Source organism: Heloderma suspectum, chromosome 3 (genome assembly GCF_057233095.1).
Source record: "Heloderma suspectum isolate Gila_16-S chromosome 3, 16-S_ref, whole genome shotgun sequence".
Taxonomy (NCBI): Eukaryota; Metazoa; Chordata; class Lepidosauria; order Squamata; family Helodermatidae; genus Heloderma; species Heloderma suspectum.
In genome coordinates, this window is record NC_139460.1 from 51,588,036 (window position 1) to 51,615,303 (window position 27,268).

Genomic DNA, 27,268 nt, shown 5'->3' on the forward strand with positions numbered 1-27,268 from the left:
AAAATACTGTGTGAAAAGAATGCTAGATTCTTTGGACCATTGTTCTGATTCAGCATGGCTATTTCTCTCTTGCTCTAGGCAGCTGATGTACCCTACATGCATACATACATGCACACAGATGTGACCCCCTTCTCACTGCAAGCACACAAAAGCCACGCTTGCTTTCTGTCATCTCTGGATCTACCTCTTACACACACATGCCCCACATCCATTTGGATATACAAATACAGAATCCTCCCTAGGTTGCTTCCAGCTGGCTACCCAGGACCTCTGCTAATTTCCTGACCATCCTGCTGGCTCATTGCTGCCTTTCCTAGACCCCCCCCCCAGCTTACCAGACAGTAATGACATTTTTTTATCTCTCCCCCCCTCCCCGCTTGGTGGCTGGCTGTGCTGCAAGGGAAAGTGTCAGCCTTCAGCCACCCACTAGCTTCATTTCCCAATTATGTCTTCGAGCCCCACACATGGCCCAGTGGCATTCATGAGAAATGAAGATAGCAGCAGTGGGAGGCTCTAACTTTTCTTTGAAGCCATCCCAGCTGCTGCTAATAAAATGTACTTTCTACTGACAACACACCTTGGGTTTTTTCAGCTGTCCCCACTCCATTATTCAGTCTGTTACCAAATCATGTCACTTCCTTTACAATACAAAAATCTATCAGTTTGGCAAAAACGCCAGATGTCTTTGTAACAGTCTGTGTCCGTTATCTCTCACCTTAATTTCTGCCATCTTTATAGTCTTACATTGTTTCACCTTGGTCTCATCTTGATCTAGCATTCTGCTGCCACAGTTATTCATTTCTTGTCCTTGGGACCACTAACACCCCTTCTTAAATCCCTACACTAGATTCCTGTCCACTCCTGGATACTGTGTAAGCTTCTCATACTTTGCACCATCCTTGTTCTCTGTTCTTACATCCCAGCACACGCATGTCCTTTCTTTGCTCCTCCACCCTGAAGACCCCATGTTCTCCTGAAACTGCCCTTTCTCCCTTGCTGCCCCTTATGTCTGGAACTGCCTTACAAAACCTCAGTGAGGCCACCTTCCTTGAAGCCTTTGGCGCAACCTCCAAGTCTTCAACAGCTGACTTGTAACTAAACCTAAATATATGCTACTGCAATAATGGCATATTTTGCTCCTTTTACCCTTTCCTTCATTTCCTTGCCTTCCTGTGCATTGCATCCAATTGTAATCACTTTGTGATTGGAAGGACTCCTGTGAGCACAGCTGTCTTGCTGTGAACAGAAGCTCATTCTGTTCAGAGAGCAATTATATTGAATGCAAGCCTGTCTGTTGCCCTTATGTCTATTTCTACATTGTAGACCACATAGGATAAAGGCTTTTCTAAAGCATCGTCTACACGGATAGTCCTATAACAAACACATTTTCGAGTTTTACATTAAACAAGGGTTCCTTTCACCTGTTGCTTGGATGAAGGAGGCTTTACATGAGTAACGTGGACCAGGGATGTCAGCGTCCTGACATGCAGAAGCCTAGATGTGAGCACCTGCTTGCTCATAGGCTTTTCTGTTGCACATGATTATGCTAATATGTGGCCATTATAGGAGGGGCCAGGCAGCATGACCAATGCCAACAGCACATTACCTTTCCCATTACTTGCATTATGCTCCTTTATGGTCTTTGTTTGTAACATATATACATCCAGAGCTTAAAGCGCCATTACAAAAGGGATTTGTTCCTTCAACAGAGAAAGCAATGTTTCAAAAAGAAAACACCAAAGATTATTTTACTAGAACATGTTTGAACAGTAGACAAATTACACATTTCTGCTCACCATAAATAGCAATATGACAACAGTGTTTAGCTGGTTATCCTTTGTTTAATAAAAACAAAGTCAAGTGAGACAGAAAAGTTTGCACCCATGAAAGTTAACACCTGTTGCCAAGTATCAGTATTTCAACTGGAATTTCATTACTCATCATAAAGGTGAAAGCATAAACTCGGTACAGCAAATATTCTAAAATATTTAGAAGCAACCATTTTAATTGTTTAGAGTAAAATGCACCATCTCCTGGTCTTAAGTACCATCCCTTCAGCCACTTGAGATGCTCAGATATTGCCACCTTCACAGCCTTTGGGTATGTCAGATCCACATGGTTATACTTGGACCAACTCCCTGGGCTACTGCACATTTTCCAATGCTCAGCATTAGGTGCTGAGGAGCTTACACCAGTAGGACAGACCAAAAGTCTGGAACAAATCACAGTAGCTAAGTCACTGGTTCCACTACATCCACTCACACAATGGGATTTTCTCCCCCTCCTCTCCCCGCTACTGCCCCCTTTGAAAATCTGCATCACAGGATCCCTCCGGGCATGCAGGCAGAGCAGATTTTGAGCCGGGGAGGGGGAATTGCCCCCTCCTGGTTCTACTGACAGAAGCAATTCTGTCAGCAGAAAAACTGCACTGGATTTCACCCAATATAATACGGAGTTCTATGACAGATTTAGTTTTTTTGAATGTTCTGTGACTTAAGGTATTATACAAAGGTTACAGACACTACGCAATTGTACGTTATCTGTTTTGACAAACTCTACCATGTGGCTTGGCAATGAACATACCACCTACCCACGATTTACAGAAAATAATCAGTTTCCCAATTAGGGTTTCAAAGCATTGGTTCTGTCAGGCTGTTTCACAGACTCTGAAGTAATACAGAATTTGGTCTTTTAAAAGAAAAATTTAACAGAAGCTTAACATGACTAAAATACACAGGACTAGAGCTTTATGGGGAATGTTTCAATGTATGACACTATATCCATAAATAATTTTCTAGTGGCTGAAAACTAATGTTGCATGAGTGGACTCCCACTGGCATTGCAGGACTTTCTCTTCCTCTCCCTTCCAGCCCCCCAAACCTCCAAAGGGTCCCCTATTACTCCAGAACACTTCAGTGGTGCATGGGAGCTACACTGGGAGGGGCAGCTGCCCCTGCCGCCCCATTCTGCTGATAGAAGTTGTTTCATTGGCAGGATGGGCTCCTTAGATGCAACTTAACAAACAAGCCAATTAGAATACTAGAGTGCACTTGTGTATTTTACTCTAATGGGCCAGATTGATATTTCTCTCAGATATGAACCTTAGTTAAAAAACAAACACCTAGGGTTTATTTCATTAAATCTCAAGACAGCATATTTTACAAAAAAATAGGACACTAAAACCATATGGAAGCCAAAACCTTATAAGTTTCAAAAATAACTACTCTTTGTTTTCCTATATACAACACTTATGTCTTGCTTCATTCTTGGTTTATAGTTTTCTTAAATAAAACATAGTTTCACCAGTTTATAAAGTATACAAATATGTTTACTAGTCTCAAGACATGCAGACTGGAAGTATTAAAGGTTATGCAAAATTTACGTAAGGCAGGAATTTACACTCAATATGAACCAGTTTATCTGCAAGACTGCCTATAACTTAATGCAGTTTGAACTACCAAAGAATTGTACTTGATTACAATGTAAATATTATGGAAATAGTTCTTATGGAAGCCTTAATACACGAGAAAATTGTAGCTCTACACATCTACTTTTAAAGTTGTGCAGAGATTAACGTGTCAGAGCCTGACCACCTTACAGTAATTCCCATGAACACAATATTCGTCATGATAACAATATTCACCTGTATCAATAACAGGTTCATAGTTTTAACTTACAGATCACACCTTTTATCCTGCTTTGCTATAAACTTCAAAAATATAAATGAATTTTACAATGACTGACACAACTCTTTGGTATACCAAACTACCCTATAGAAGAAAATGACTTTATAAAAGTAAACAGTTGGAAAAGGAAAACAAAAACTACATCATACCTACCTACTATCACACAAATGACTTTATTTTTAGATTTTATTTTTTTTACTAGGTGATTACAACTGATGCAGTAGTCTTAGTACAAGTCCATGGCTTATCCTGTGGGTCTCTTCAACATTACTTTTTAATTACAGAAGTTGGTATTACACGTTCAAGAAACTCAGAACAGGGTGCTGGAATTACTGTTTTACTGTAAAAGTCTAGTGAGTTAGTACTTTGATAGTTGCATTCTGCTTTACCCAAGGCATAATCTTGTGAATTAATAAACATTTGTATTCAGTCCTGATCAGAAACATGCTCTACCTCTACTTCTACAGTCTGAATAGCTTCTGTGACCTCAGCTATTTTCTGTCCCTGTTGTTGTGCCAATACATAATTGACAACCTGCATGATACTTTGGTCAGAAAGCGTGGAAACAGTTGTACACTCTTCAGTAGCTGCAACAGCTTCAAGTGTTTCTTCAGTCACTACTACTGTTTCAATCTCTTCACTACAAACCTCTGTTTCTTGTTCTGGCACATCAGACGTTAAAATACTGATGGCATGTTCGACTTGTGTCCCCTGATTATGAAACTGAAGTGTGTCTTTTTCCAGCATAATTTTACAAGGTACATAATCCCGGTGGAACTTCGTCATATGCTTCCTTAAGGTACGGGCATCTATGTAAGCTTCATTGCATACCGGACAAACATAAGGCCGCTCTCCAGTATGTGACCTCACATGGCGCTTTAGAGAACGTGCATCAGCCCAGGCCACTCCACAAGTCAGACACTCAAAGGGCTTAACACCTATTTAATAAAATACCAAGAAAGAAGTTACCAGACTTGGAAATGGTGAGCAAAATCATCATTAAAGAAAGCATAACTAGGCAGCATTCCCACACTGATAAGTTCAGACCTTCAGATTACAATGTAGGACTTTTCAAAGGTCCTTATTTTGCTGATTCACATTTTGATGTATCGCTGTGAAGAACTGTGAGTTTTTTTGGATTTGGTATTTTGACACAACATGTATTAACGACATAATATTAGCATCACGATACATATAAAAACACACCTTCTGTAAAGATTTGCAGATATAAATTATACTTGAAAGACACTGCTGCCCAATACAAAGATGCAACACATCTGTACATCGATAAGACAGTAAATCATGGGTGTATAGATTCTGTACGATAATCTCATCTGTCCAATTTTAATTCTTTGGTTGTTGGTGTTTGTACAGATGTACAATCTATATCTAACTCATTTTTGCTGCACGGTAAAGTAGCGCTGACTGGAATGATTTTCCCATCAAATTTAATCTCTTGTAATTTCTATACTAAATCTTTGTTTTTGCTCACTTCTTTAAACATAGCGCTATTTTTAAAATCAAACTTGTTACATTTACCCTCGTGGTTGTTCATGTGTCTTCTGTACTCCCGAAGCTGAGTGAATTTTCTCCCACAGTGTTTACAAATACGTTCCAAATTTTGCTTTGCTCTCCCTTTCTTCCCATGAGTGGCTTTTTTGACATGCCTTCTGTACAAAGCCTTCTCATAGAATTCTTTGCCACATACATTGCACCTAAAAAAGTGAAAAAAACTGAGCTGTACAGAAAAGATCTAACTATGTTTAACTCTTATGAGTAGCTTTCACAGTTCAAGTCTTAATCTGGTATTTTAATAGCCTACAGCAGCCTTCTCCAACATGGCGCCCCCCAGGTGTGTAGGCTGCAACTTCCCATAATTACTGGCTAGCATGGCCAATGGGCATGGAGGGCACCAGGTTGGAGAAGGCTGGCCTACAGTGATAAAAAAGTAAGGTTGTCACCATCTTTGAAAATGAAGACAAGTGAGGCTGGGGTGATCTGGTGCTAAAGATCTAACAACGGTTTCAGGAAGGCTCATAGGTATTTTGTTTTCATATTTGAGAGATGAAGCGCTTCATATATTTGGGCTGGGAAATAGTTTTCATCCAGTTCAGATTACCTGGTGAGTGCAAAATCCCCCTGTGGCATAACTTCCAAGTATGCTATACTAACCTTATTCCTCATCCTACTCACATAATGCATCTTTTGCTTGATCCCTGAAGGCGATCACCCTGTAAACTGGATAATCACAGGCTGTATTCTTCTATTATATGGACTAATTTGTTGGAGAAGTTTGGATCTAAAAAGAATCATGTCTTTGTGAAGAGAGTTGTTGGACTAGCTCCAGGGCACTACAAATATAGGAAGGTGTCTTTTAAAGTATTAAAAGATAAATTTTAAATAGCTGTTGGAACCAAGTGGATAAGCAGAGTAGTTCTAGTTCCATGTTCAAATTTTACCTTAACCACCAATTCCCTAGGTGGCCTTCTGCAAGCCACTATTTTCTCAGCCTCATTCTCCCATCTGTAATATGAGAATAAAATAATACAAGTCTACCTTACGGGGATGTTGTATGGATTGCTAAGACTGTATGTGAAGACTCTGAACACCAGAAATGTAATCGATAAATGCCAAGTATCATGATTATTAGGTTATAAAGGATGGGAAGTTTATAGCTAATAAATATTTTAGGTGATTCCAAAGTGTCCATTTCTGATGAACACAGGGCTAAGTTCGCAAATAAGTTTGTCTTGCTCTTGTTTTTTCAAATGCCCATATATAAAAGCATTATCAGTACTTTACATCAGGGGTCCCCAGGTCACGGACCGGTACCAGTCCGTGGCCTGTTATGAACCGGGCCATAGGGGTGTGTGAAACCCCCTTACCTTGGGTCCATGGGGGTCTGCGGGGGGGGGGGGAGGCGATCCGTGTCCCCCCCACCCGGAATCCTCGCTGGCCCTGGCCGGCTCCGGCCGCTGGGACACAAGTAATAGGCTACGTAAATCTTACTCATTTGCATCCCAGCGGCTGGAAGTCCGCCAGCAAAACCATCCCCCCCACCCCCCAGTCCATGGAAAAACTGTCTTCCACGAAACTGGTCCCTGGTGCCAAAAAGGTTGGGGACCGCTGCTTTACATGGTGAGAAGCATTTGAAAGTCATATTACCATAATACAATGTAAAAATGTAAGAGCCCTGCTGGATCAGCTGAAGAGTGTGCAGTTCAGTATCCTGCTTCCAATTGTGACCAAACAGTCGCTGAAGCTCACAGCAGGACAGGGCATGAAGGCAAACCCACCCTCACCACTGGCAACTGGTACTCAGAAGAATGCAGCCTCTGAATCTGGTGGTTCCATTTAGCCATCATGGCCAATACCCACTGATAAACAATTTAACGAATTTGTCCAATCCCGTTTTCAAGCCATCATAGCCCATAGCCATCACCACATCTAGTAGCAGCAAATTTTGCATTTATGAAGTGGTTTTTGTCTATCCTGAATTTAACTGCCAATCAGTTTCACTGGATTAGCCTGAGTTCTAGTACTGTAAGAGAGAAAACAGTTATCTCCCCCAACTCTGTATAATTTTATAAACCTTTCATATTTTTTCTAAGCTAAAAAGCACCCAAACCCTTAGCCTTTCCTCATAAGATGCTCCTTAATCATTTTGGTTATCCCTTTCTGCACCTTTTCCAGTTCTACAATATCATTTTTAGACAGGGTACCCTATGTATCACTCAGTATTCTAGATGCAGCCACACCATAGATCTTTATAAAAGCATTATAGCACCTGTTCCATTTTCAACCTTGCAGGAGTGGATTTTTTCTTCTCCGCTGCTATGGCACACCGAATTGACATTTTCATTGAGCTACCCACCATGTTCCCAAGATCTCTTTCTTGGTTAGTTACTGTCCCTGCCAATCCCATCAGTGTATATGTAAAATGAGGATATTTTGTGCCCCAACATGCATCACTTCAAGCTTACTTTCACTGAATCTAGTATGCCATTTTGTATCCCATTCACTGAGTTTGAAGAGGTCCTTTTGGAGCTCTTCAAATTCACTCGGGTTTTCACCACTCTGAATAATATGATGGCATCTGCAACTTGGCCCACCTCACTACTTGCTCCAACTTCTGATCATTTACGAATAAATTAAACAGCACTGGATCCTTTGTGGACCACAGTACTTACTTCCCTCCGTTCTGAGAAATATCTATTTATTTCTACCCTCTGCTTCCTGGTTCTCTTACTGTTTTCTCCTGGTCTTCACTGTGGCTGTGTAATTTTGGTCCTTTATTTGATGTTTAACACCGCGTTTTATGGTCACAATACATTTTAAGATATAAGCTGCTTTGGAAAGTTAGTTTGAAAATTGGGGTATTAATAAAATACCAAGTGCTTTGGCTATTAGGCGGTATAGAAATGTAATAAATAAATAAAAAAATTAACCAGTTACTGACCCATAGGAGGACTTGTCCTTGTATTCCATGGCTGCCAAGAGTACTAAAGAGCTTTTGTCAGAAACGTTTTGGAAGTCCAAGTAATATAGGGCAGTATCCAGCAGTGTCATTCTTCTAGCACAAGTGACATTGCACTAGTGAAAACTAGGTTCCGACCTATGTGCAAAAGGACTATCCAACAAAAGTTACATTTGTGCAACCAGCTGTGCAACATACTTGCACAAAAGTAATAGACAACCACTTGCACAACTGAAAGATTTGGTGGAGCTCCGCTAGTGCTAGTTGACTTTGCAGAATGACACCACTGGATACTGCCCATAATGTCTACTTGAATTAAGTATTCAGCTAAGGCAAAGGTGGGGAACCTGTGGCCCTCCAGATGTTGTTGGCAGTTCAACCCCCATCAACTCCATTCAGCATGGCCAATGGCCAGGGATGATGGGAGTTGTTACTCATTCCCGAGCTAAGGAAAGTTGAGCTGGCTCAAAGTAGAGCCCTTTAAGTTGCTATCAAAGGTTAAATACCAAGACTGAAAAAGTCTTGTGATGACGTTATGAAAACACAAAGCTGTCAACCATCAGGATGGTTACTGTGACTATAAGACAAACTGAACAAATCTGAACACAAAAGAAAGGTTGTTGAATTCTAAAGAGTTTTGCTCCTCCCATTCATGCAGAGGAATTGAGAATGAAGGCATTGCTTAAACACAGGACCAGCTGATTATACGCAATCACTTTTACATAATGAAGTTGAGGCAACAATCGGAATAATTTTTTTAAAAAAATAAGTCACTCCCCTTGGCTGTGACTCAGCAGACCATTTTAGCATACACCCAAAAGGTATCCTGTTATGCATGAGCAGAATTACCAAAAACACAGACTTGGTTACAGGCTTTTATCATCTGAGTATTCGCAGCTTAGACTAGTTAACTTTATTTACCTGTAAGGATCAGTAACAGAATGGGACTTCACATGAGAATACCAATCTTTCTTCCAACTGTAGCACTTCCCACAAAATTGGCACTGGAATGGTTTCACACCAAGATGCTTGTTCATATGCTGCCGGAGATCCCGAGGTTCATAGAAACTTTTCTCACATCTGAAATGAAATGGCATGTGATTATACAGTGTGTTGTATATACATTTGTGAAAGTAACCTACTGTGGAAATGTATTAAGGTGTAACCATACGTCTACATGCACGATGAGTGTTTCATGTCTGAAAAATAATCTCTGTTGAATCGATTAGATTACTATTTCACAATAATATGACACAACTTGATATTCTACAAAAGTTTGGTGTCTGGATAATCCTCTACCCTGACAGACCATGAGAGGAAAGAGGCTGATCTTAAAGCGTAAATCTTTCTATTGGATAACTCAGAACTGTTCCCATGCCTCTTACAGGCAATAATTCAACTGTTTTCCTCACTCATACAAACAGCCATTCACCACCCTAATATAAACTGCTATGCTATTGCAAGTTCCATTCTACAAGTGATAAGAAATGTGATGACACTCATCCTCTTCCTGTATGAGCCTGCCCGCCCACTTGGGTCATCAGGAGTGGGTCTTTTCAGTGTCAGAGGTTGATAGGCTTTCTCCCACAACAACAGACCAGTAAAGACTGTGCAGGCTCAGTAGCCAGAGAATGCAGAGTGTCAGTTGGGAAAGAAAAATGGGAAATGGGGGTGAGTGGTGGTAGAATGTTCTACTTGAGCTCCTTACAGCTTATAGTATCCTGGAGGGCACAGCTGGCTAGCACCCTGAACAGAAGCACTCTTGCTAGGAGGCAAGAATAGACGGCAACATTTTGCTACGTGTCCCACTTGTAAATCATTCCCTCTACTAGCAAACTCTGCTAGTGAGTGCTAACAGGATTGTAGCCAAAACTGAGCCACTGAGAAACAAGAGGAGTTACCAGCCAGCATACTTCCTGAAATATGCGGAGGTACAACAAAAATCTTCAGAAAAAAACTTAAGGGGCAAAACAAACAAACCCCTACCTCAAAGAAACCAGGGAAGACTGAACATGCTCAGTGGCCAAAGACAGGGCTGGCTCTTCTGAAGCAGAGTTAAGCCTCTGCTCAGATGGCAGGCTGGGAAGAGCACTGGATTAGGCCAGGGCCTCCAATCCGCCACCCTCCTATTGGGCCGCCACCTTTCCTTCTACTACAGCAGCAATGTGGGTTTTTCAGGCTTGCACTGCAGCCTAGTCTGGTCTGGCCACTGCTGTTCCTCTTTGCAGCTGCGCTGCTATGTGTGTGTATGCTTCCTGGCCTGCTTCTCTGTCCTGTATACCCCCATACCTGGCCCCAGGACCCACCAAGCCACCTCCTGCAAAAGCTGCTACATGGGTGCCTTGCCACTCAGGTTGCCTTTGTTTTTCTGTGCAAACTCCAGCGTGCTGCCAGAGAAGAGAGAGAGAGACTAAACTAAACTTCAGTCTCTCCTCTCTCTTGCAGAGCACTGGAGTCAAGATGAGGAAGAAGGGAAAGGAAGAAAAACAGCTCAATGTAGGCACAGATGATCCCAGCAAGAAAGACAGGACAGAGCCGGCCCCCTCTTCAACACGAGGCCTGCTGGCCAAACGGAGTACAATGTTCTGAGGCTCTACACAGTACACAAGCAGGCAAAACAAGTCTCCTGGCAAGCAAGGAGAAGGGAAGGTGCAGCATAAACTTGCGTAGAGGCTTGGGCAGCAGCGCCATGAGGACTAACATGCCTTGGGTTGGGTACGGACTAGCAGCACCATGAGGGAAGAGGCAAAAGAGTTACTGCACTACACAGGCCCTGAGGTATATACATTCTTAATTACATACATACATATATAAACAACCTTATCAAATGAATGCCAAAATTACATGGGTGTTTAAGATTTAATCTTAAAATATAAACTCTAGCGTACCTCACTTTAAATATGTGTTTTTAAAGAAAAGTGTTAAGATGCATACACATTTTTAAAATATTACTGATATCAATGGTATGCATATTTGAAAAGTTACCTAGCTGTTTGAATGTATAAATTTCTGCAGCACTTCATATTCTGTGTAGTCTGTCTCCATTCCTGTTGGAGTTTTCCCATGATTATTTCCCCCACGCCACTTTCATTGTATGCATCTGATCCACAAAATGACCCAGTTTATATGATCAAACAAGCCACCGTGGCTTAAATAAATGTGACTGTGAACAGGATGCTTCAATAATCCATGGTGGCTTGTTTTAATCCCCAGCGTGTGCCAGTGCGTGCCAAGCACCATTTCCCTAATTACCCACCTGGGCATGGCTTGTCATGTTGTCCGAACCTAGGTGGCATGGCTTGTTTGTGGGGGAAACAACCCTCAAATAACCCTATGTGTGAAGTGGCTGAACAGGATGCATAAACATTAACCGTGCAATCCTATGCATGTCTACTTAGAAATAAGCCCTAAAGGTAAATGGGTATAGGACTGCAGTCTAAAAGAAATAAAGTATTATCTCCATCAAATGGCCTGCATGTTAAAAAGTTACATAGCCATTTGAAATGTAGAAAATATAAACTGCTTCACTTCATAATCTGTATAGTCTGTACCCGTTTCAGCTGGGGGCGTTTCTGATTCTCTCCCCACACACACACAGAATCATAGAATAGTAGGGTTGGAAGGGGCCTACAAGGCCATCGAGTCCAACCCCCTGCTCAATGCAGGAATCCAAGTCAGAGCACACACCCCTTTCCAATGTTTATTTCCAATATTTAATCAAAGAAGCATTACTAACAGGAATCAAAGGAAGCCTAGTAATGGTGAGGAGCTAAAACCTGTATGGAGGAAGGGTAGAAAGAAAATTGCAAAAGTTAACTCAAGTGATGGTAGCAAAAAACTGCTGTGTTTAGGGTTCTTTTATATCTTGTTGATATTGGAACTGTAAGCAATACTCAATGCCTAGATCACTGCCTAAGTATATCCAGAGTGTGCATTTTTTATGCACTCCTTTTTCTTCACCCCTTTTGATGTGCCTTTAGGAAGTGAGGGTGTGGAAATGGTCAGCCCCTTGTCCTCCTTCTGGAAATATCCCACCCACCCACGCCATTGCTTTGAAAAATTCATAAAAACTTGTTAAGTTTTTAATACTCTTAACTGAAGTTTGCAGCTCCCTCTGTCATTACAGAATCACCTTTAAAACCTCTGGTGTTTAAACTTGTTCTTGGCAGTACTCCAGACTATACTCCAGTAGCCAAAGCCAGCTAGGACACTATCCCACCACTGGACAGGAGATACTGCAATACACCAGCTCCCTCAGGAAGCATGTTTAGGGTTGTTGCTTTTTTGTCCCTTACAGCAGCCTGAATGAAGGGGGATTTAATAGCGATGTTTCTTTCACTTCTTGATCATCATGCAAAATATGGAGGGAAATGAAGAGCAAAACAATGTCTTGCTCAAATATGGAATTGTTAGTATCCATTGTAAGAGTTGGTTTGTGTTGGTTGTTAGGATATGCAACACAATCTTAGGCATGTTTACTAAGCAGTCAGTCCAATTATGTTCAATTGGGCTTACCTAGAAGATAAGTGTGCATAGGATTGCAGCCTTAGGGTGCAATCCTTCGCATGTTTAGACAGGAAAAAGTCCCATAACTCCCAGCTGGCTGGGGAATGCTGGGAGTTGTAGGACCTTTTTCTGTCTAAACATGCATAGGATTGCACTCTTAGGTGCCTTCCCAGGGTCAGATTACATGGGGAGGGCACTGTTTTGTGGTTCGCCTCAGGCAGCGAAATGTCTTGGGCTGGCCCTGGCCAAAGAATAACAAGTGCCTGTTTGAGGGGTACGGGAACTGAGGAGGAGGGGAATGGAATGAAGCACCCTCGAAGGGAGCATGACTGGCTGGAAACCCTGAACAGGAGCACTCCACATTGTATTATTTTGTTGCAGGTTCCACTTGTAACAATGCTAAATAAAAATTAGGCACTAAGTAACAAATATGAAGAGTGCTGTTCACTGCTTTCCTTAGAGCTATTGGAAAGTTTGCACTCTTTCAACAACAGAACCAGCTTCCATAAAAGTTATTTCCTTATCCACTTTGGGCCTTCTTCACTGAAAATAACATGGGAATTCATTTTGATACATGACGAGATTAGCAAAAACATCTTTAACACTTCTAAAGCCATAAAATACTTACTGGGTACATTGATAGCCACGAATTTCAGGTTTTGGTTGGTGTTTCTTTATGTGCTTACTAAGTCCTGAAGCTCTATGGAAAGACTTTCCACAGTGTGAACAAAAGTATTTTGATTCTCCTGATAAGGAAAGAGTGGCAATGTCTTCAATAAACATTACTTCTTAAGCCATAGGAATAATTACATTCAACATCATGCTAGAGTAAAGTTACTCATACATAAAACAATAAAACAATGGATTTTATATGCTCCGGAAAGTGGAACCTATAATGGGTGATCAATACTGAACATCTGAAAAAACACAGAGGGATCAGAGGCAGGGAGATAGCTGAGAAATATGGGGCGGACAGAGCTAATGGGCTGAAGGAGAGATCAGAGGAAGATAGCTATATTGAAGCATATGGCACAGCGGCAGCTAGGTCATATTGTGACTCTAGTCTCATTACAAATAAAGGAGAATTATTTTGTCATTGATCTGTTCCCAAAAATTTAAAGTTTTAAAAAGAGGACAGCTAGAGCAGAGGAAAAACAATAACTGAACAGGCCAAGGGGGATTAAGAGGAATGGAGACATAAGAAGAAATGGGTCTGTGGGGATAGGAGGGAGAAGACACGAGATGAGGAATTACTGAGCAGCGGATTCAGAAAGGATAATCTGAAAAAAAAATGGAGGAGATGGCTGGGTGGAATCTGAGTAGAGAACTGAGAGAGAAAAAATGGCAGAGGGAAGTTAAACAGCATTGCAGTGAGCCTATAAAAAGGCACATTGAAGCTCTAGGTTTTCACTCAGTGCTAGGTGTATGTGATATTTTTATATAAGTGTGAAGCACCTGAATTTACAAACCAATTACAATAGAACTTAGACCTTTTACCTCCACCATAGAAAATATGTGCAGCTTCTGCCCAACTATAAATCAATCAATCAATCAATCTCTCTCTCTCACGCACGCACACACACACCCCTTCATTCAAGACACTGAGTAAGCTGCTGTAACGTCAGATAACATTTCTAAACATTCTCACTGCTGTGATCAGCGGAGCCAGGGAGTGTCAAAGATCAGTGAAGTCATATGGAAAACAAGAAATGACCTTGGCAGAAGAAGGTCTCTTATCAAAAAATACTAGAAACAGAAGAGACTGTGGGAACAGGGATTAGAAAGGAGATGAAGAAAAGCCTCATGCCTGTCCTAAGGGCACATGGGTGATGAGTGCTGTTGGTGGAAATAGATTAAGAGGAAATAATTTATTATTTCTATCCTGCTCTTCTGCTGATTCAGAACTGCTAGCAGCATAGTTCTGAAACAATAATCATATGTAGTACCAAAAAGCAGTAAATATGAAACAGATACTACTGAATTTCATATGCTGGCCAGAGTAGCCAGCCAAATACTTGCCACAGGACAGCACTAGTTGCCAAGGTCCTTGCCCAAAGGTAGGTGGAGTGCTGAATTTCAAATACTGATTTGAAATTGCTAGCCAAATATTTGGCTGCAGTTTATAGTTTAGTATACTCACTTTATACATTCCTGAAAACTGACTGTATAATTCTTGCATTAAATTAAATTAAAATTGGTCTCTTTCATTTACCTGTGTGAATGCTTACATGCTCCTGAAGGCTTCTTTTGGTGACAAAGGACTTATCACACAATTCACATTTAAACTGCTTCTGTGCCTCATGGAGTGCAAGATGCATCTTTAAACCATGTTTGTAGGTAAATGACTTTCCACAAATCTATATAAGACAAAATGGTCAGAGAATGTCAGTGTCCTTCCAAACAGACAGCATCATACTAGGACAAAGGAAAGTTTGCTGAATATACCTGCATTGCATGGTCAGGAAGGACATAACATTTTCTTTTTCTGATACTAGTAGTTTTATAGCAAGCAAATTAGATTGTTTTGAAAGGGGCAAGCTTTGTACCAGCAGAGCTACTTTAACATTCCAATGAAGAAAAAAAACTTATCTCAGTAAGAGAACACAAGCTCAAAAGCATTTGAGAGGTCTTTAGGTGAGTGCAAACAATGGTTAAGCATAGTGTGAACTGAGATCAAACTGATAATGATCAACTCTTAGGAAACCTCCTATAACTGCCAATTCTAATTTCAAATCTGAAATTGCAAAATGGCAAAAACACAGCATATGTCAGTCAACTAAACTCCAACCCCTTTGTTATACCTACAAACGTAATGAGAAATGTTTATAATGTGTATAGAAGCCAGCAAAATCCAAACTCATTTATGTGCTGAATACATTACCCACTTTATGTACTGAAAGAACAGTTTAGTTATCATTGGAGCCAATGCTAGAAATCCCAAAGGTCCTGGATTTCAATTTAAGTCAGTGAAAAAAGGTGGCCACCAATATGAATAGCATCCATCTTTTTAAAGTAATGCGGAGCACAGATTCTAGCTACAATATGGGTTCCATAGTTTAATGTTAAAGCTTTTCAAGGTCTGGGCTACATTAAAAATATTTCCATCCATTTCCCCCCCTTTACTTTAGGAGCTGATGGGCTAAATCCAACCTAAGTTCACTCACGTGATGGGAGTTCCCATTTCCCTCCTCCCCCTACAGGTTCCTACGTATCCCCAAATCTGTTCCCGAGGTTCCCCCAACCCCTCAAAGGAGGGGCTATAGGTGGAAGGGGAAATTCGCTCTACAAGCACTGTCCATTCCACTGGCAGAAGGAGACCATTGGATACAATCCAATATATGAATTGTTAAAATTTCTATTACTTTCAGATAGTAATTTTTCTAGTATTGATTTAGGCTAAGCTTTAATCTACATGGCTTAAATATTGCAAGAGTTACATTAAAAAGGTGAGGACATCAAGTTTTACTCTTTTTTACCTTACATGCATGTGGCTTTACACCTGTATGTTTCAACATATGGATTCTCAGAGAATAGAGTTTAGGTAAACTTCTTCCACATATATCACAGATAAACTCCCGTTTAGTTCTGCCCTTCACAGTTGCACCACTTTCTTCTATACTAGCAGTTGCAACAGTTACTTCATTTTTTCGGGTATGACGAACAAGGTGAGCTCTCAGCGAGGCACCGTACTGGAACTCTTTTTTGCAAAGCTAAGGAAACAAAAATGTGTTTTGATTTCTCATAGATAATCTGTTACAATCTTAGTACAAAGAATTAGAGGCCAGCATTTGTTACAATTTTGTAGATGCAGTTATTTCCATGTCTGCGTATCTTCCATGTACATGTAATGTATGAATACCAATGTGTAGGTCTGGCTTTCAGAGATATCTGTGAAATCTGGAATTCTAAAAGACTGTCCTAATTCAGGCATATTTACAGTTCACACACCTGAATGGCTACCGCATTTGTTATGCAATTATCCAAGATCTGGGGACTATGAATCTATAAGGTTATCTGACTGAAGGATTGAAACATATGGAAGAGTAGATTAAGTTGGCACTGTTACCTTCTTTTAGAAACCACTCTGGGAAATGATCAAAACATTAGATACCAATTGCAGCACTGAAAGTAGAAGAATCAAAAGGAAGGCAATGCACCTATCCAGATAATGCTTCATGGCTGGACTAACGCAACTAGATAAACCCAAGTTTTAAAGAATAAATGCATAGAGTAGCAGTATTACAGAAGTGCCTGCTCAGAGTACATTTTAAGAGTAGCTTACTGGGCATTTATAATTTTTCATCCTTTCATGCTTCAGTGTGTGCATTATAAGAGCATAACGTCTCTGAAAAATCATTCCACATTCATTGCATTTGTGCTGAGCTTCTGTCTCACTGTGTTCTGTAGTCTCTCTCTTGGGCTGCTTCATCTTCTTGCCTCTTTGCACCAGCTTCATGGCAACCTAATAAGAACACTGTTAATTAAAATTAACTTTACGTAGGAAAAAAACAGTAAAATCAATTACTTGAGGAGAAACACAAAGAAGGTGCATTATACACAACCAAATTATTTTTAAAACCTATCTCAGAAGTTCGATTCAAGGGAAATGCAGTAGATATATTTGATCTTTCTCAAAAAACCCACCTACTCAAATTAATACAGACATAATTTAATACAACATTTGACACGAGCACAAATGTATAGTTATGCATTAATATTCACCTAAAAGTGAAGCTGCCATTAATGTTTTCTGCTCACCCAGTACATGCTACTACACCATTCCACAAGTGATTTTATATATTGGCTGTGCTTATTCTAATGTGTATTTTACACTTTCATTCATAGGTTGTCAAACGTTGTTGCAATAAGCCTCCTCAACCGAAGAAACAAATGAGTTAAGCTTCAAATGTAGCTAAGACAAAACAAATATAAGCTTGTTCTTGTCTCAGGTATTGTGTAAGCTGTACAGATCAACTGAAAAGGGGAGGATGGTGGTCCCAAAGGCTCATGGCATACAGTCAACATTGTTACTGTATCTGGATGAAAGAATCAGGTCCATATCCTGCCATATAAATGTCAGGCCATATTCACAGTAGGAAGAGAAAGCGGAGTGCTTGCACCTTCCTGAGGAACTGTTTTAAGCCCTGTAGGAAGGTCTGCTCTCCTACACATCCAATTTTGATAAATGCTTACAACTACAAGACTTTTTAAGCTGTTCTGTGAACACGAATCAATTTTATTTTAACCTTTGGACTAAGATTTTGAGCAGACTTTTCATACCTGCTGGATAGCTGATTTGGGAGCTGGCTTTCTATTCTGTAGTTTCTTCTCAATACCCTTGTGCAATCGGATATAGCCACCCTCACTAACAGAACGCTGGCGAAGCTTGCTTTTATAAGTGTCATCTTGACTGGAAACACTGGTATCCAATTGTGACTGAGGTATGCTCTGTGCTTTACATGGCCTGCCACGTTTTCGTTTAAGTCCTTCCTGGGAGTCTTCAGCAGCAGCATCTGCATTTGCTTCACTGCTCATATTTTGTTCACCGCTTACATTTTCATCTACATCACTTTCTGCCTGAGTGCTGGTAACGACTTGCTCCGCTGCTGGAGGCTCAGTCTGCACCTCAGATATAGTCTGATTTGTTGTACATTCCACCGTTTGAGCTTTTTCTTCATTTTCAGTGGTTTCAACACTAGTAGAATGCACTGGTGGCTCTGGAGGATTGTCCACAAGAGGCTCTGAAGCAGTCTGCAAAGCAGCCTCTGATGTAGTCATCTCTTCTACTTCAGTGCTTGTTCCATTCACAGTTGCTACTGTATCTTCTGTAGGTAAAGTCCTGTTCACAGGGTTTACTTCATTTTCATTCTGCTCTAGAAGATTCTGAGCTACCTCTACTACCTGAACATCTCCTTTCTGGTAGACAGTGATTTGTTTATCTTCCATTTGTTTGTGCACATTTTCACAGATTTCCAGGACTTCTGTCATGAGGAGATGTTGAGCCAATTCAGCAACAGCTGCCATGTTACAGAAATCAAAAGTTAACTCTGAGGTATAGGCAAATTCCAGCAAAGGGAGGAAACTGGCCTTGCGAAACCCTGCATCAAATAAGGAGGAAGATTTTAAGAGATGACCCACAATTTATTTAAAGGCAAATGACTAACAAAAAAGGTTATCAGCTAACTGTAACAGTAGCTTCAAACTATATGCACAAGTCCTCGGGGAGGGGTGTGTGTGGATTCTAAGAACATACTTTCAGAGCTTTCAAGAAAAAATACTGCCAGAATTAAGCATTTTGGGTAGAGGAGAGAAGGGTGTAGAGGTGCAGCTAAAGCATTCTAACAATCAGACACTGTGTGGCAGAAATGGGAAACTGAATGGTAAGAGAGCACTAGAAGCCCTTACAAGTAGAATTTGCCTGCTTTGGTCTCTAGTGGAAAGGAAACGCCCTCTCCTCTTTTCTGGAGAGCTTATACTAGTAGAGAGTGGCTCCATGTGCCACGGATGAAGGGTCTATGGTTTGTTTACCTGATCCTACTGGTAGGAGGAGCTAAGCAGGAGCAACTGGGCAGTGTGCATCAGCACGCTACTTGATCCTGATAAGCCAGAGTTCTCCAGAACCCTGAGTTATCAGGACATCGAAATGGGCTTGGGGTGTTATTGATCTGTCATATGTGTGGTTTGCTGCTGCAATTTTTATCTGGTTATTTTGATTGATTTTAACTGTATGTAAAGTACTATTTTTAAATTGTTGTAAGCTGCCTTGGGAAGGATTCTTGCTCTGGAAGGTGGGATATAAATATATTAAAATAAAACAAAGCAAACCAGTTAGAGAAAACTAAATTAGCTGCCTGTCAATACATGCAGGCTGCACAACAAATAATGAAACCAAGCACCCAGTCCTCTCAAATTGTTTTTTTTTTTTTTTTTTGGGGGGGGGGAGGGGGGGTAAACCATTTTATAGGCTTTCAAAAAGACAGCAGTAAATTGTCTTATCTTTTATCTTGGATAGTCTACAAGTTTAATAAATATATATTATTTATACATATTTATGGTTTGGGTACCTGAAAGATCTACTACAGCTTCATGACTGGAAACAGCTCCCTTTTCGATAAAGAGTTCTCTAAAGTAGTCACTGTTGGCCGCCAAAACAGATTTGTGTGCTTTGTACACTTCTCCTTCAATAAGCAAAGTAACGTCACAAAATTGATTGGAAAGCCGCTGCTGATTCAGTTGGTTCAAAACTGATTGACAATGCTTTGGGGAAGACTGTTTCACAAGGCCTTTACTATCAACCTGGAATAAAAAAGCAACAAGCAGAGTGCTACAACTAATAAGGACTGAAGTCCGACTTTCATTCTCTCATTTATAGCAACAGGTAATAAAAATGTAAAACAAACCTTCAGTGCCAGATTATATGAAAAGTTACTTACAAATACAAGCTCGTGTTTGGCTATTGGCTTCTTTTTCACAGGTTTTGGTGAAGTTGCCGGGAGTGATGCTGAGTTACTTATTTCATCATCTGTTTCATTACTATCTTCATGAGATATTGTGTCTAATCCTAGTTCTTCCAGCATTTCAGAAGGATCTGACAATGATCTGGAACGATCTAATTTTTCCTGGCATTTACTACATTCTTTAATATAATCTTTAACTTGCTTTAGAATACCTAAAGACAAAAAAAACAAAACACATTGAGCATGTTGTTTTATTAAAGAAGGATGACTTTGCCTTTACTCTTTCAGGTACTTTACTCTTTCAGGTACTATTCCGCAGTTATTCAGGAAATTGACAGAATTCGTCTTTTGTATAAATAATAATAGCTGCTTTCCACTGGAATTGTATGGAAACAGAATAAACCAACACAGCAAACACCCCTGCCCGCTCCCAGACCTTGCGTTGTGCTTTGTGCACGTCTGGGCTCCATGTGTTGATTCAAGACATCTAATCCCACAAACTAAATAGTCCACGTGCCAAATCATGGCAGTAACACACTTTGTTATTGGCTCATATAGGAAAATGCTACACAACCCCCTCCCATTTTTTAAAAAAAATGCTGCTTCCCAATCTCACACTTTTAGCTTACTACTGAACCCAACAGCACAGGGAGTTCCCAAGAAGACATATATTTGTTTAGACCCATTTCCAAGTCTCACTCCATGCCGCCTCTGAGAAATGCTCCTGGTTGGCAAGCAAGCCTTGTCTATGACACCGCTACAGCTTTTCTGTCCCACGTCCTAAAATCATGCAAACCATGGCCTGATCCTTTGTATTTGATGTTTGTGTATAGAATCCCTAACAAATAATCAGCTGGCCACAGCAGTGAGTTGCACCATGTAGAAGAAGAGAGGTCTCCAGGATTTATTAATGCTGTATTCAATTCATTGGCTTGAAGTTGTTTTTTTTCTCTCTCTCCCCCACCCCAATTATAGACTTTTAAACACAAGCTCAAAAAAAGATACTATGCTGGATATAAAGAAACATTTTACATTTTTTGTGTTACAATAATATTCTTGTGCACAATCCTATGCATGTTTAGACAGAAAAAAAAGTCCTACAACTCCCAACATTCTCCAGCCAGCCATGGGGAATGCTGGGAGTTGTAGGACCTTTTTCTGTCTAACCATGCATAGGACTGCACCCTTAGTGACTTTTTTGCAAATCACTGTTGGGAGTCTGGAAGCTCTCCAAAATTCTCCTCTCCTTGTCAATTGTTATATAATCAAATCCAGACTGCATGCTCCTGTATCTGTTTTCAAGAGACAGATTCAGCGGAACTACTTCGCATATTATCATCTATTTTTATTTGGTTTGAATAGTTATGCCAAAGAAGAATTTTTAAAAGCACTTAACTGACAAAACTTCTGTTTACTCAGAAATAAGTGTTGATTTGAATGGAATTTCCAAATAATTAGGATCACCTCCCTCATCTGGAAACAGTAACTTACTTAGAGATCTATTGAAATCAACAGAACCTCTGAATACGCACAGCTAGGACTGGTCTAGGAATAATATTGACCTACCTAGCTTACACTGGCAGGAAGTCCCTTGAATACCACAAATGCCATATATAATACTAAATATTATATTTAAAAGCATGATTCTCTCTTCAGCTACAATCCTATACACCAACCTTTTGTGGCCAGTGGGCACACTGGGAATTTCGAGAGAGTGCTGTGGGTGCTCTCACAAAATGACTGCCATGAGGGGCTTGCCCATTCACAAAATGACTACCATGGTAGTCATAGCCAGTCACAAAACACGCATTTCCCAAAGGAAAACTGTTGACGCTAAAAGAAAAGTAACATAGCTTATAACCTAAGTACAAAGCAGAGGTGTGGTCTGAGCTCCAAAACACAAAATCACTCTTCTGAATCCAGTTTTCTGCTCCAACAACCATTTCATAGAAGGCAAACTGGTGACACTCAGAAACAAGTAAATTGGCCAAGAAATTGAGCACAAGGGAGAGACGGGAGATTGAGCCCCAAATGCATGATCGCTTATTTGCCCTCACAAAGAGACCACAAACAAAACACCCCCTCACTCCCTGCCATGCCCCCCCCCCAATTCTGACACACACATAGTCCTCCAGGAGGCTCCCCATCAACCTTCTGCCTACCTTTCCCTTTTTTCTGGGCAGCTGGCCGCACTTCAAAACAAAGTACTAGGCCCCAGTCACCCATCGTTTTTATTTTTTCAAGAATGCCTCTTGGGCCTAGAAATAAAGATGTCACACGAGACCCAGTTGCTTTGCAGCATGCCAGCCCCCTGGTTTGTTTGTTTTTTTATGAAAAAACACCTTAAAAGATAAAAAAAAAAACCCCAACAATCACAAGGAGCAGGGTGCCTGGAAGGTGTCATGGGAGGCCTCCACAGCCACAATGTTGGGGGACCTCAGCTATGCATACTTACTTGAAAGAAAGCCCCAATAAACTCCATGAGGCTTCCTTCCAGTATATATGCTCAGTAGTTATATTTTAAATTATTCTAGAGTTCTAAGCTGTTCCCAAAGCCAGCTGAAAACATAGGAAATGATTTTTTTTTTTTTTAAATTAGAAGGTATGGCAGCTTAGCCTAGACACAATACCCCTCCTGTTCAGAGTTTGGGGCACGCTTAGGAGTACCATTTAGTCTGGGCTCCTGCGCAAGAGTTACGCAGACATAATACCCACTGATTTCGAGGGCACGGCCAACTGTGCACGCGGGCGAGCTAGCCTGGCTTCGACCCCATGTATGCCGCTAAGGAGCGAGTCCCACTGCATTCGGTGGGATTCGGGGAGCTGGAAAGGAGCTCTTTTTCGCGGCAGTGCATCTCAGACCGCAGGCAACGCCCACGCCTCCCGAGGGCTGCCAGGAGCCCCGAGGCTAGCGCCGTCCGCCTCGACCAGGGGCGGCGCTCCTCAAAGGCCGGAGCCGGCGGGGGTGTGGCGGGCGAGTCGCGTGTCACTGCGCCGCTGCGAGGCACCTTCGCCCTCGGACGGAGGGAGGGGGGACGCTCGCCCGCCTGCCACGGCCGAGCCCGGTCATGCCGCCTTCCCGACCCGGCCGCACGCACGCGCCACGCTCTCCCTCTTCTCCTCACCTCGCCACCAGTAGCGCCTGGAGAGGCGTTGCCATGTCTGCAGGCGGGTCCGGTGGGAGCCGTCGGGCTCCAGGTGGGCGGCCCGAATGAGGCGGGCGCGGCGCTCGGCCTGCAGCACCACCTCGAGCTCGGCGAAACGCTGCTGGTCCCGCTGCCGGCGCTGGTAGTAGAGGGTGCCGCCGCGCACCACGTAGCAGGCGGCCGCCTTGCGGATCTTGCGCTTGGCGTTGCCTTCGGTGCCCGGCGCGTAGGGCTCGCGCTCGTTGGTCAGGTAGCGCAGGATGGCCAAGTAGCTCTCCTCGCTCGACATGGCCGGGCGGAGGCAGGAGGGCCGGGCGGCCGAGGGACCCCCTCCCGTTCTTCTCCCCCCGCTCCCTCAGCGGAGGAGGGGAAAGGGGGCAGCTCAGCCGTTGGGGGGGGGGGCGAGCGCGCGTCCTGCGAGGGTCGGAGGGGGGTGCGCCCTTGGGCACCCTCGGGGGCGAAGGAGGCGCGTGAGAGCGCTCTTAAGGAGAAGGGGGGCTGGGGAGGAAGGCGTCGCGGGGCGGGCGGTCTCCTGTCACAGGTGTCAGGAAGAAGACGAACCTGAGCGAGGGAATGGGAAGAGCAAAGGGGGACCGAAAGGGGCTGGGGAAGGTCAAGCAGAAAAGAAAACCCAAGTGGTCGGGTCTAGAAGGAGCCGGGCCCCAGGGGGTGGAACTGGAGTTTCGCAGTCCGCGGCGACGGGTGGGAGGAAGAAGCTCGGGCAGCAGTTTCAACGGAAAGACAAAATGGCTGCTGCACAAGCGGAAGTGAGGTCTGGGAAGATGTAGCCTAGCCCTCAGCGCAGATGAGAGGGGAAGTGGTTTTGGAGAGCGCTGCCATGTTGCAATCGGGCAAGGGCTGCGGGGTTGAGCTCCTTTTAGTGGGCGGGTTTTCGTAGGCAATGAGAGCGCCGGGGGTTATCGCCACCATCTTTGATCAGGGCAAAAGATCCCATTCTTATGCTGGCTTAAAAAAAGTTTCCCAAAATAAATACAATTAATGTAAAGCAGCCTTCTTGAAATATGAGTATCTACCTAGCCAGTTTTTAGATTGCAGTGTCTAGGGGTTTTTTTAGGTTACACGCTGAGACAATCCTGAGGTCACTTAAGGCCAGGGTAGTATATGGAAAGTTAGATCAACTTTATTCAGTCTGGCATCGTAGCCTAATCCAGGAGTTCCCTTCTCAGATTAATCTACAAGATGAAGAATACTATTAAAGTTGTACTCCTATGCAGTTAAAATATACCTATGGTGCAATCCTAACAGTTTTTACCAAAGACTATAATTTCAATGGGACTTGGTTCAAATGACCAGCTGAAATAGAAGTACTACGCAACTTGGCATCTTTCCCTCTTCCCTCCTTATCCTTGTTTCTTTGTGTCATGTCTTTTATGCTGTAAACCTGCACACAAGAACTGTCTTGTTTTATCAATACTATATAAGACACTCTGGGAACCTGATTAGCTGAAGGACAGAGCAGAATTTTTTAAATACATGTATAGGATTGAGTTTTTAATTCAATTCATCATGGGATCAGGCTACATGGAAAATGTGTATACCATCTTTTATCAAAATAGATTCCAGGAAGGTTTACAGCAATTAACATCTCCACCAGAGTGGCAGATAACCACTGCATGGGTAAATAAAAACTTGCCTGGTATCTGAAGGATAGAACTGTTGGCACCAGGCAGGCATCTCTGGGGAGCATTCCATAAATGGGGCACCACAGATGAAAATGCCATCTCCCTTATTTTAGTCCTATTAACCTGCTTGGAGGTTCCTTTAAATTCAGTAGAACATCTCAGTGAATACACAGAAGATCCAGTTGTTAAAAAAGTGTGGCAACTACAGATTAAAAAACCCTGGTCAATCTTCCTTAAAGCCATCCAGTGAATTTATAGCTTGGCTGAGGTTTGAACACCTTAATATTGAAGCAGGCAATTTGCTTCATTTTATAGTCTACAAGTCAGCTGTAGCAGTATAAATCTACCAATATCTAGTATGCAGACTTCCACAGGAGCTGAAGGCTTGTAAGAAGCAGTTAAGGCATGTATGAAGGAATGTGTTTTAGAAATTGTGAAACATTTCTTTTAAAATAATGCTAAAATATCCAACACAAGTACAATAAAGTTACATACTTGAACTTTTGGACTGCATATCCAACCTCTGTTCCATAATAATTTTTATAACTTTCAAATATATTTCAGGTTTGTATAATTAGTTGCTGGGTTGACACTAAAGAATAACAAAGAATAACTAAAGAACATCCAATAAGTTCTCAACTATCATATCTCTGGTCATAAAAGGACTCAAGACATCATAAAATCCATTTGATGTATTGAAGTTTTATCAATATAAGTGGTGAAGGTTCAGAAGTCCACTTCTGAATTCATCAAGAGCATATTTAGAGTGGCAGCAGTGTATTGTAAGGTGTTTTTATCCACAACTGAGTATAGGAAGAGCCTTAAAAGTGAGTCTACACCTAGGGATGTACAGAAATTCCGCCACAGATCTCGGGGAGGCCGAATGCCAGCGCATTCGGCCCCCCGAAATCGGTGGCGGAACGGCCTGCCGCCACCCCCACCCCCCACCACGAGACTTACCTTGGGCAGATCTTCCTGGCTGCAGCGGCCGGTCTTCCAACTGGCTGTCACTGCTGCCATTTCCAGTTAAAAAAAAAAAAATGATAGGCTACATAAAGATTTATGTAGCCTATCATGGCTAGGTTTTTTAAAAAAACTGTGATAGGCTAAAGATTTACATAGCCTATCACGACTGACTTAAAAAAAAACCAGGCATGTACGCAAATGGCAGCGGCCATAGCCGCCGCCATTTGCGTTCCTTATTTTGGGACGTCTTAGTCTACGTAAACATTTACATAGACTAAGAGGGCGAAAATAAGGGGAACGCAAATAGCGTAATGTCTACGCTATTTGCGTTCCCCTTATTTTCACTGTCTTAGTAAATGTTTATGTAGACTAAGACGTGCCAAAATAAGGAACACAAATAGTGGCAGCTGTGGCCACCGCCATTTGCGTACACACGTGGTTTTTTTTTTTTAAGTCAGCCGTGATAGGCTACAGAAACATTTACATAGCCTATCACGGCTGACTGCAGGGACGCAAACGGCGGTGGCTACAGCCGCCGCCATTTGCGTCCCTGCTAGCCAGCAGCCGGATGTCCAGCTGCTGGCAGAGCCAGCCTGCGGCTCTGCAGAATCCCTGCGGAGCACAGCCAGCCGGCCAGAATTCCGGGGGGGGGGGGGGGGAGGAACGGAGCGCCTCCTCCCCCCCGCAAGGATTCTGGGGGGAGGGACGGAACACCTCCCCCCTCAACCATAAACATAATCCGTGAAAGATAAGTGCCTTTCCTACATCCCTATCTACACCCACCCTGTAAACAAATGCTTATTTTAGATAATATTTTCTATCTAGTTACAGGGCTTGAGGGAAAGCTTCAGGATCACATGCACTGCCCTGTGGAAAAATATCTCGTACAATACAGTGTTGATCTTTACTGGATTTGCCCAGAACCTGCTATCTCCACCCAGGAAGAAGGGGGGGAATGTGTGATCCCAAGTCCTATAAACAGAGAAGATACCATCTGAACCACTCCAAAACATTTCATTTGAAACAGGGTAATAGCTGTGGTTGGTTGACAGCAAAAGTAGCAGGAGTACTGATACAACTTCCATCTTTTTTTCAGGTCTCACCAATTTCATAAGTGGATGTTTGGTCTTCAGTGTAATAAACGAGACAGTAGCCTAGTAGACTGGATTCAGATGAAGCATTCAAGCAGGTTAGACAGATACGGTGGATTAAAATTGATTTAGTTTCAGGATGAATCCATTAAAATACATCATCCTTACCATCTTTTTGCAGCTTCATAATGGAGTTAACAACTGAATTTTTTAAGGGTCTTGCAACAAAACTTGTGCGGAACGTTTTGCCAAAGCTGCTTTGCAAAAGCCGTTTTTAGTTATAAAAATTATATCAT

General features: G+C 42.1%; 1 protein-coding gene across 2 annotated transcripts; it reads right to left on the reverse strand.

Annotated features, from left to right (window-relative positions):
* Nucleotides 1–1,723: 1,723 nt before the first annotated feature.
* Nucleotides 1,724–25,421, reverse strand: ZBTB11 (zinc finger and BTB domain containing 11). Of its 2 annotated transcripts, none has more exons than XM_084843219.1 (11): nt 23,252–25,421; nt 20,103–20,338; nt 19,734–19,965; nt 17,950–18,767; nt 16,952–17,131; nt 16,146–16,379; nt 14,882–15,026; nt 13,298–13,415; nt 9,085–9,243; nt 5,226–5,401; nt 1,724–4,624 (listed from the first exon to the last, which is right to left on the reverse strand). In XM_084843219.1, the coding sequence occupies exons 1-11, from the start codon at nt 23,559–23,561 to the stop codon at nt 4,113–4,115; spliced, it is 3,120 nt and encodes a 1,039-aa protein (XP_084699345.1). In that variant the 5' UTR covers nt 23,562–25,421; the 3' UTR covers nt 1,724–4,112. The 2 variants fall into 2 exon arrangements, with proteins under 2 accessions (XP_084699345.1, XP_084699346.1); XM_084843220.1 differs by lacking the exon at nt 23,252–25,421 and adding an exon at nt 22,842–23,237.
* Nucleotides 25,422–27,268: the final 1,847 nt, after the last annotated feature.

Excerpts from the sequence above, each read along its gene's own strand:
- ZBTB11 (XM_084843219.1), bottom strand. The coding sequence starts at position 23,561 with ATGTCGAGCGAGGAGAGCTACTTGGCCATCCTGCGCTACCTGACCAAC. Across the intron at positions 17,132-17,949 it reads CCAAATCAGCTATCCAGCAG|GTTGCCATGAAGCTGGTGCA; the intron begins GTATGAAAAGTC and ends TGTTCTTATTAG. Across the intron at positions 15,027-16,145 it reads TAAAGCCACATGCATGTAAG|ATTTGTGGAAAGTCATTTAC; the intron begins GTAAAAAAGAGT and ends TGTCTTATATAG.